The sequence below is a fragment of the Salvelinus namaycush genome, chromosome 5 (assembly GCF_016432855.1).
Source record: "Salvelinus namaycush isolate Seneca chromosome 5, SaNama_1.0, whole genome shotgun sequence".
Taxonomy (NCBI): domain Eukaryota; kingdom Metazoa; phylum Chordata; class Actinopteri; order Salmoniformes; family Salmonidae; genus Salvelinus; species Salvelinus namaycush.
Window position 1 is genome coordinate 26047895 of NC_052311.1, and position 10831 is coordinate 26058725.

At 43.0% G+C, this 10831-nt stretch overlaps 1 protein-coding gene across 1 annotated transcript; it reads right to left on the reverse strand.

Moving 5' to 3' along the window:
• Positions 1 to 686: 686 nt before the first annotated feature.
• Positions 687 to 9910, reverse strand: LOC120048105 (cystine/glutamate transporter-like). The gene is made up of 12 exons (XM_038993811.1): positions 9004 to 9910; positions 7770 to 7896; positions 6598 to 6713; positions 6259 to 6384; positions 5229 to 5328; positions 5023 to 5067; positions 4791 to 4914; positions 4021 to 4124; positions 3444 to 3540; positions 2542 to 2691; positions 2090 to 2267; positions 687 to 1791 (listed from the first exon to the last, which is right to left on the reverse strand). The coding sequence occupies exons 1-12, from the start codon at positions 9284 to 9286 to the stop codon at positions 1736 to 1738; spliced, it is 1506 nt and encodes a 501-aa protein (XP_038849739.1). The 5' UTR covers positions 9287 to 9910; the 3' UTR covers positions 687 to 1735.
• Between the last annotated feature and the right edge of the window lie 921 nt (positions 9911 to 10831).

The following is a 10831-nucleotide window of genomic DNA, read 5'->3' on the forward strand; positions in this document are numbered from 1 at the left end:
AGAAGGAGGGAGAGAAGCGGAGATTACACAGACCTGCCAACAAGAGGGAGATTGTAAGTAAATGAAGTCATTTCATGTGTCAACATTATCTAGCGATATGTTTCTAGGCAACTTCTCAATATAATGCACGATATGCAAGTCATCTTAGTAAGATGGGAATGCAGACACACACACACACTAGCTCTCTCTCTCAGTTGGGCAATGTGCCTGGTCCTGGCTGTGCAGTAGCAGGGGGAAGCTCTCTTTCTGTCTCTACTCTGGGCTACTAGCCAGGACTCTGGCAGTGTGCTCACTCACATGTGTGTGTGAGAGCATTAGCCTCTGGTACCCAGCCAGCATCCTGGCATACAGGATGTGAGTGTGAGTGTGTGTTTGAGTGTGTGTTTGTGTGTGTTTCTCGATGGAAAGGGTTTCTGTTGGTTTCACAGCTTGAATAACCCTGGTGTGAATCATCTGTGGTAATAGAGCTATTCTGCCCAGTGCGTTTGTGGCTTAAATTATGCCAGAGCACATGCAAACACACACACACACAGATTCTGCACATGGTGTGGAAACTGTTTTACACGCAACCAACGTCTCTAAAGGTTTCCATCTCCACCAAGAGAAAATAAAATCTTTATCCCTTGTGCAAATTGTGTAATTCATTGTCTGCAGAATACAAAAGTAGAGTTTCTCTCAGATTGAAAAAAAATCTGTTTTTATTTTCCCATTAAATCAGATGAGTTTTTCTCAGGTTATGCAGGACATAATTTCTAAACATACATGTGTTCAAAAAATGGTTAAATATAAAACTGTATCCCGTTTATGTTCGTTGTCATTTGTGTAAGGACATCATGTTTCACAGGCATCTGTAGATTGAGTATGAATCACACGTTACTGCTCTAATGATGCTTACATATGTGAAGGGAGTGCTTGTCTTACTCAGACTATAGAACATACATCAATTAACACTCACTGATCTGTCTTCATTTCCTAAAATATAGAAATAACTATGGGTTGCCTACGGTACATACTGTGTACATCCTGAATGATCTGGCGAAAACTGAGTATCCAGTGTAATGCTAATGCTAGCAGTGGCTAATGCTAGGTGTAACAATGACTGAAGCTAGGTCTGAATGTAACTAACACTAGCTGTAATTATGGCTAATGCTAGCTGTAACAATGACACAAATATAACTGCAATTGTAGCCAAAGATAGTTATACTCCAAGCTTACAAGGACTCCCTGGCATCTTATCAACAGTAAAAGCTGTTGCATTTCTAAGAGGCTGGGCTCCCACTGCACACTGGAGCCGTAGGGTAGTGGTTACAGAGATGGATTACCTACAAATCCCACACAGGGACACACACAAAGCACACAGCCTCACCTCCCTGCCTGCCTGGCCACTCCATTTAAAATACTTGGGTGAGGAGAGAAGAGAGAGTATTCAGGCCGTTTGAATTGGTAATGTGAAATGTGAGAGCAGAGCAGGGCTAAGCCTGCCTGGATAAGGTCAGCAGGATGGGAGAGTCATAATAATGTATAATGTGAAATGATACAATAGAAGAGGCCATCGGTGTGATGTCCTTGGGTGTGGAGCACATGAGGCTGCTGAGGAGAGGACAGCTCAAAAGAATATGGCCTGAACAGAGCAAATGGAATGGCTTCAAACACCTGGAAACCATAAACCCGATCTCGTTCTCCTGTGGTGTGGATGATCATAAATACGGATCTGGTGTGGGGATCTGGTCTGGTGTCAGTGTTCTGCTGGGATCACCTCCAGGAGGATCTGGACAGATCTGTTAAAGGAATCTGACGACAGAATAAAATACACAGAAAAACAATTATGATGCCATTGTGGTTAGGACAAGATTATTTGCAAAGTGTCAAAATGGACACATTATTGGTATTAATGCAGCAATTACAATAGGATGCCATGCTGAAAATGTTTTGGAAATTGCTTATATGTTATGGTAAGCAATGCATGTATAGTTTCATGGTCCACTGAAGCACTGATCAATCCTTTGCAGTCTGTATGTCAGTAGTATGTATGATTTTCACTGTGATGTAAAGTCCATGTAATGGCTCCTACGTGTAGGTAGCGTGTTACCTAAACCCTTCTGTAGCCACTTGGGTCTGCGGTCAAACACAATGAAAATATAGTAGGCTGGGATTCCTGTTAGTGAGATGGCGAATCCTATCCCTGTGTTGACGGGGTCGGAGTAGAGAGAGAGGAACACCATGAAGAAACAGGTGAAGGAGAAAATGGCCGGAATGAAAAGAGGAACCTGGGGAGAAAGACAAAGAAGTACACAGGACTCAAGGATCAATTCCGTAAAGCGTTCATTAGTTGACTAAGACAGCCATCAGACAGACTCATGCTCTATTTGTGTGTCCATGTGTGCAAGACGCTTGCATATCCGCGGCTCCTGCATCGGCCTCCACAGCCGCATGAAGTGGCACCGAAGGAGAGATGTCATCATCGACTTCGACGTGTGTATGTGAATGTGTGTCTGTGACTACATGCCTGTCTGTGTGTGTTTTCACGTGTGTTGGACTGACCTTGAAAGGACGTGGCATGTCAGGGCGTGTGTATCTCATGTAGATGAGGCCCAGCACAGCCACACCAATGAAGAGCCAGCGGAGGAAGCTCATGAAGTTCAACAGGCTGTAGATATCTCCCACAAACAGCTGGAACACCGTCATAGGATACTGGAGACACACACAGAGAAAGAACACACACACACACACACACACACACACATCCAATGAGGATTACGTAGAGATGCTAAAAGGTAACCACAAAGCAAGTTAACAGTTAAACATGCAAACGATGAGTACAGGAAGGAATGCAAAGTATTAATTGTGAACCCTAAAGAACAGGGCCCAGATTCACAGATTTGCAAAAACTTAAGACGCTTCTTAAGAAAAAAAATAAGAAGTTCATTCGTAAGTGCAATTCCTCAACAATATCTTAAGATTGAATGATTTTCTTATGAACTTCTCAAATATCTTCTCATGAATCTTCTTAAGATGTGTGTTGCTAGGCAACCAATTTAGCTATCTAGCAATGGCAATCAATTTAGCATATTTCTTACTGAGATTACGGTTCTAAAACCTGTTTAAAATAATCAATAGTGAAACTTTCAGATGAAGTTGTGTGAATTTAACATGGTCAATTGCTTTCATGAGCTTATTCTCTCACTGCCCTGAGTTTAAGACAAGGGTTTAGCTTCCAAGAACTTTATTTTCAAAAATCGAATTTCTTCTTAACTTTTTGCTTAACATAAGAAACAGCGCAATAACATTTCCAATAACCTTTTTGAGGAATAGCAACTTTGCTTAACTTTCTTCTTACGTCTATAGTTAAGGAAAAAATTGCTTCTTAAGGTTTTGTGAATCCGGACCCTGATCTTCATAAAGACAGTAAACAATGACGTGTATTTTTTTTATGCTTATCTGACCAGAATGATGACGGCTGCCAAAGGTGTGTGTCTGCGGACGTGGATCATGGACAGAACCTCAGGGAGATGGCCTTCTCGTGATGCCACATAAAACATTCTAGAATGACCAACACAATCTTCAGGGTTACATGAGAAAATGTGAAATACTACAAAAACAACACTTCACCATCGTCAGAGCCAAAAAAAAAAGCAACAACAAAATAAAATATATATAATATACTGTATTATTGTCGAATACACTGGATAGGTACAGTGAAATCTGTTGTTTTACAGGGTCAGCCATAGTAGTACGGCGCCCAAGAACTCACTCTTTTGTTATTCCTCTATTAAAAGTTGGCAGTGTCTAAGTAAAGCAATGTCAGCTATTTTGTTTTCACTATACCACCATACTGCGTATTCTATGTTCGACCTCCACATCCAAACTTCTGCATAACACAGTTTGGCAGTTGAATGAAAAAAAAGTGGTGAGATTCCTCACGCACAGTTGTGTGTCAGGGAGGCAAGGCATTTTGTCATTCTCCTTGGCAGGAAAAGATAGCCACGGCTGTGGTTTGACACCTGTGTTGACGCAGCCCACCTTGAGAATGCGAACAAGCAGCCGTTCATCGTACCGAAGCACGACAAGGCTACAAATATCGGCACTGCCACCGAAAGGTTCCCCATCGTCTTCTCTGCAAATGTCTGCACACAAAACAGACAGAGAGAGAGACAGAGCGAGAGAGACAGAGAAATAGTATGAACCAAATAGGGACAAAGAGATACAGAGGAAGATTCTCAATTCACTGAACATCTAGTGTAAGAACATTGGTAGCTAAATGCATTCAGTCTTTTCTTAAGAGCAGCATCACTGACCTTTTAAACTGTAATGAAACAAACTCCTTTAAAAAGGCCTGATCAGATCAGAGCCCTTTTAGTGAATGAATCTCCCCCTATACCAAACTGGCCGGAGAACAGCGTGCAGACTAATTTTAGGCTCTGTCTAAGACTATGCAATTTACACTGGACCTAATGTAATTATTATTGAGAGGGATGGACTGTGTGGAATCACATTAGTCCATACTGGGAAGCAGAGGTGTTGGGCTTGGCGTCCCACTAATGATGAAAGGTTAAGAGCAGTTTAGAGTGCAGGAAAGCAACACCGCTGATCAGTCACTCCTCAGAGCTAGATGGAATTAGGCCCAGACGACCGAGGTGTAAGACTGCAGTCATTACACCTCAAGTGTATCAATACATCACGCACAGAAATCTATAGGACTCCGGGGGGGGGGGGGGGGGGGGGGGGGGGGGGTAGTAAGATCAGTGTCAATGAAATCGGCCGATAGACAGAGAGTTTGTTAGATGCCTTACCACGGCGACGGATTGCGAGGCCAACAGCTCCTCTGCTGACATCACAGTGTAGTACGCCACATTGGTCAGCACGTAGCCGGAAGTGACTATCGCCATGGAGATACAGATGGCCAATGGCACAGTCCTGAGGATATGCACAAATTTGAGACCGACAACCCAATCAAAATATAACTTGATCTCACCTTACGGTCAGGCAAGCCGGTGTAAATGAGATATGAAATGAGAAACTCACTTTTCTGGATTCTCCACTTCCTCAGTCACAAAGTTAAGGTAAAACCTGTTGGATAAAAGTTAGAGATTTACAACAATATGACATTAGGATACAGATAACAAGAGCTCATGACAAGTCAATAATGCATTACACCTGTTGGCGTTATGCAAAGTGTCACCTAGAATTAGATATAAGAGCTAGTTATGCTATAAGAAGTCCATACCTACCACCCAGAATAGGCGTACATCCCAGAGTAGAAGGCCAGAGGAAGACCTGTGAGCTTGATATTACTGACCTCAAACGCATTCTCAAAGTTCTTAGTCTCGCCTGTATGCACACACACAGAGTGAGACACACACACACACAAAGCAGGAATTACACAAACACCAAAGAATACCGATTCTAGTTGATTGTTTGACTAGGTGCATTTTTCTAAGTGTATCAGTATGGGTATGTGTAAGAATGCACCCCCAAGAGCATTCCAATACAATACACACTTATGTAGTGTATTTCTGTCCAATGGAACACACTTCCAAAGGGGCAGATAATAACCCTCTAAAAGCAGAAATGCACTGATGTTCAATGAACATTGGTATGGCAGAACATAAAGTCTGTTAGCTATGTATAGGCCTGCAGCCACTCTGTAGTTAGCCTGTAATGTGTCGACCAGGTACTCTATAGCCATTACACACCGTGGAGTTGAGTAATCGTCTAGTTAAAGTACACCTGGCATCTGTGGAATGTCCCTGTAACAAACAAACAAATATAACCCTATGTACCACAAACGGGGTTTCAAGGTTTTTGATGAGAGCCAAGAAAGAGTGTCAGATTCAATGTGATGTGAGCATATGCATGCCATTTGTGTTGTTTTAATCCAGTGTAAAATACATGATGATGGTGATGGTGATGATGAGGATGATGAGGATGATGATGATGATTAATGTGATAATGAGGCTGATGACGATGATAATGATGATGAGGATGAATGTCATGATGATGATGATTAATGTGATAATGAGGATGATGATAAGGATGAATGTGATAATGAGGATGAATGTGATGATGAGGATGATGATGATGAGGATGATGATGGTGATGATTAATGTGAAAATTAGGATGATGACGATGATGAGGATGATAATGATGATGAGGATGAATGTGATGATGATGATTAATGTGAGGATGAGGAGGATGAGAATGAGAAGGATGATGATGAAGATGAGGATGATGATGAGGATTAAGATGATGAAGGCTAACCTTTGAAGAGCATATAGAGGCCAGGTACGATGATGATGGCTATAGCCAGAAGCTTGCAGAAGGTGAGGAAGATCTGAATCCTGTTTGTCCAGCTCGTACTCATACTGTTGAGATACATCACTGACGCTGTGGAGTAGTACACACACACACACACACACACACACACACACACACACACACACACACACACACACACACACACAAACACACATATACTTTATGTGAAACTGACCGGTATCTTACATTCAGCTGAACCATCTCACTGATAAGCACTAAAATCCTATATTCCAAACGTTTGTTCAATTCAATATAATACTGTAGCATAAATCTTAGACATACTTATTCCTATAGAGGTGGCCAGTTTGATAGCAATCTCTGGCACTCCACACGGCATGAATATAGGCTCCAGGATATATTGTCCGAAGGCCAGGGATATCACTGCCAACCCTGCAGGTCTAGAACAAACAACACCATCACACACAGACCCCAAAACACTGACCCAAAAATACACATGCAGCCAACACGTCGACCGGAAATGCTGACGCACAAAGCTGTGAGATCTGGGGCCGCATGCACTGTTCAGAGTGTTGGGAGCATTTGACCTCCAACTGACCTGTCTTACACAACCTCACACTTGTTTATAACAGTCAATTAACTATTATTACTGATATTCAGTGGTTACTAACTCAAAGATGTCTGTTAGATTCAGTTGAGAGAAAAACATTAAAAAAGATATGATTATTATTGATATGAAATGGATACAATAGAGATAAAGTACTTAAAGTACATTGGGTACAAACACATAACTAAAGGTACTCTGTGGTCCAGAATGAAATGGCAAATGTTATGTATTCAAAATATCTGGAACAAATCTGGTCAGACATGTAGAAGCTAATAACCGTTAAACTTAATTCTCAGAACTATGAGACATTATTACACTACACAGCAGGTAGACGTACACACTAAGTATCTAAAATAGCAAACGCACTTTTCTTCCACATGTCCAAGTGAATCAATTCCAGTGTTTTCTATTGATCTTGGCTCTAATAAGAATCTAATAACTGTTTCCCAGTCGGTGGGCTCATCCCCGATCACTGTTCATTTCCCAAATACCCAAAACCATACGTCCCCCCTAGCCCGATGATACTCTGCAGTACAGTATAGTATAGCAGGTTTGTTTACACTGCTCTGCTACCACGGGTATCAACGGACTAGGATGGGATCAGAGAGGCTTTACTACCTGTACAACACTGAGATCAACGCTAGAATGCCCCTCCCCTTCTCACAAACAGACAGTATAGAGTGATATGCACACACTGTATTGCAAGTGTCTACCCCACTTCCTGCCTCTGTCTCTGTCTCTGTCACACACACACACACACACACACACACACACACACACACACACACACACACACACACACACACACACACACACACACACACACACACACACACACACACACACACACACACACACACACACAATAAATACTTTCACACACACATACCTGATGGCGATGATGTCAGCCCAGAGACGTATGAAGGCCATTTGTGGTCCAAAGGCCTCCAGAATATAGGTATAATGTCCTCCAGATTTCTTGATGCTGGTTCCCAGCTCTGCATAGGACAGGGCCCCTGGGATAGGAGAGAGGGAAAGGTTTAGGACAGGAAACTGGCTACCCATCTACAACAACAAACAGGTAAGTGGCTACTGTAAGAGGAAAATGTGATTCCTTGTATTTTTCATTGTATGCATTGTACAGGTGTAGGACCTCAATTTCATCCCTCTTTTTGCTGAGAATTTTCCAGGAGATGCAGATGAGCTTCGTGATTTACATAAATTGACTGAATACCAACACTAACATATGGTTATATTAACCGTATTGCACTTTTCATGTAGCCTACTTTTGGCCAGTTAATAGCCTAACCACTGCTCAAGAAACATAAACGTTCAAATTCTGTTGCTGCAGGATTATTTTGCTGTGACAGTATAGGTCAAATTACAGGGACACTAGGATTTTGTCATTTTAACGTGTCTGCGTTCAATATGAAGGAAGTTAGTTAGCATTGACTCACAAACTACCGCTAACTTCGTTCCTACTACTTGCAGAGAAATAAAAATGGTATCCACGCGTTCATCTGACTCTGGGTAAGTAGTATCCCTTTAAGATCCTACAACTCTGTGTGTGTGTGTGTGTGTGCGTGCGAGTTCACGTCTGTCTGTCTGTGCGTGCGTGCGTGCGTGCGTGCGTCAGAGCGAGAGAGAGAAAGAGAGAGAGAAAATGCAAGATAGGTTAACGTAAAGGGTAATTGAGGTTTCAGCAGTTTGATGGTTAGTTAGAAGGCAGTAGCTACAATAACGCTGTTGTAATTACAGTTTCACGATGAAATAATACTAGGGTAGAAGCGGAAGCTTTCCCATAGCAGCAGACAGTTAGCAAAGTTCATCCATCCCCCTAAGCTTTAAATCACATTCATTGTCTCAAGAAAAGCTGCTTTACAAGTTTAGCACTTTGTTTAAGGAGGCATCAGCTCTAGTGTCTTCAAGGAAGGGGAAGCAAGGGAGTCGTAACCCAATAGACTGAACTGCAATAAAAACACAAAAGCTCCTTCCCCGTACCTTCAGGTCACTGGCATCATAAAACCCCTCTGCACACCTTTACTCAGGTCTGTCTCCTTCCTCCCTGCCTCTCTCCCTGAGGAGGTGGGGTGTCGTCGTGGCGACAAACACGTGTGACTCACCAAACAGAGACAGTACTCCACAGGCGATCCACACCACCAGAGACATTCCAACACTCCCAGAGTTCTTCAAGATTCCCTTGGGAGAGATGAAGATTCCCGCGCCGATGATGGTCCCTATGATGATGGAGATTCCCCGAAGTAGGGTCACCTTCTTCTTAAGCTCTACCTTTCCGTGCAGGGCGTCAGGGTCCTCTTTTGGGACAGGGGTATCCCCTGGGTGTCCCCCATTTTGGGGGGTGTTGTTCACCCCAGTCCCCTCACCATTAACTGACCTCCTGGTCATTCTTGAACTCTCTTACACACACACACACACACACACACACACACTCTCTCTCTCTAACACCTGCAGTGTTTCTCACACACCCTCTCTTCAACACAAGATATGTCATAAACAAGCCCCTCACACTCCCTTCTGGCACGCTAGGTCCCAAATCAACCTTAGTGTTTTTCCTTCTGTCTTCAGTGACCTGCTGTTGAGACTACAGAACAGTAAGTTACTCTGACAAAGCAGGTTGTTACTGGTCCTGCTGTGCAAATAAACTTCTATTACTGGGAGCTAGACCAAACCTCTGGGGAATGGTCTCTCCTTCTCTCTCTCTCTCTCTCTCTTAGACACACATACCCACGCACACACTAATCTCGCTCTGAAGCCCCACTCATTCAGTCAATCTCTCTTTCACTCTCCCGCTTTGTTTCACTGCCTCACACTTTTCTCTCTCACCATATTTTGTCTGTCCTCCACTAGTTATGTCTGTCTGTCTCACTCTCTGTCTCTCTCTTCAGCATTCCCTCTCTCCCAAACCTTATATTATCTGGCTGGTCCCTGTGCCTCCCTGAAGAACCAGTCTGGTAGTGTTTCTGTTGTGAGAGGTGTTACGCTGCATCTAAATAATCACCTGAGTGCCAACACCACACTCCCCCTTTGGAGGCTCCAACACAGTTCTCCCAAAACAAAAGGGGAACAAGAAACTAGGTTCTGTCACCCAACGCTAGCTGCCTGGTCAAACCCCTCTGACGTCACATGACGCATGTCAATCATCATCAACGCCTACGGTCTGGACTTGTCATTGACCACATTTACCACAACTACCCTTGTGAATATACATGGCTTCCAGTAAGATCATACACAATACCACACTAAGCAAACACTAACAATCAAGTAATGACAAAAGCAAACAAACAAAGTTTAAAAGTTGTAGGGGCATGCCAATATTTCCTCAAACACCTTTGTTTGAAATATTGACCCAACCAATCATATAGGTACAGCAACTGTATATGTTCCTGATAAGCTGCCAGACAAACTGGGTCAGAAAACCTGGCTTGACATAAAAAACTTGGGAGTTCTAGGGCAAGGTGCCATATCTGATAAGGTATGCAGGTGGTCCCATCTGCTTTCCAGCGAGTCAACAGAGAACACCTGCAGAGGGAAACTGTGTAGCATGCTAGTAAGTGTGGGGAAGGTATAGCCAGAAAATGATGCCACATTACAGCTGCCTGACACTTATGAGAAGCCAGGTGATACGTGGATACAAAATATGTTAGGTATGTACCCGAGGCACAGGAGGCTGCTGAGGGTCCTAATAATGGCCGGAACGGAGCAAATGGAAGGGCATCATACACCTGGAAACCACGTGTTTGATGTATTTGATACCATTCCACCTATTCCGCTCCAGTCATTACCACAATCACATTCTCCCCAATTAAGGTGCCAACAACCTCCTGTGATATAAAGAGGTACGTTTTAATGTCACTTTAGTTACGGTGTACTAGTGTTCAATTTGAAGCAACCTTGGTCAGTGATTTGTCCAAAATAACTTTTCACTTATCT

Bases quoted from the DNA above. Each gene is read 5' to 3' on its own strand.
- LOC120048105 (XM_038993811.1), bottom strand. From the start codon at position 9,286: ATGACCAGGAGGTCAGTTAATGGTGAGGGGACTGGGGTGAACAACACC. The intron at 6,714-7,769 runs GTATGTGTGTGT...TGTTTGTTCTAG, and splicing joins GCTGACATCATCGCCATCAG to ACCTGCAGGGTTGGCAGTGA. The intron at 2,268-2,541 runs GTCAGTCCAACA...CTTTCTCCCCAG, and splicing joins ACATGCCACGTCCTTTCAAG to GTTCCTCTTTTCATTCCGGC.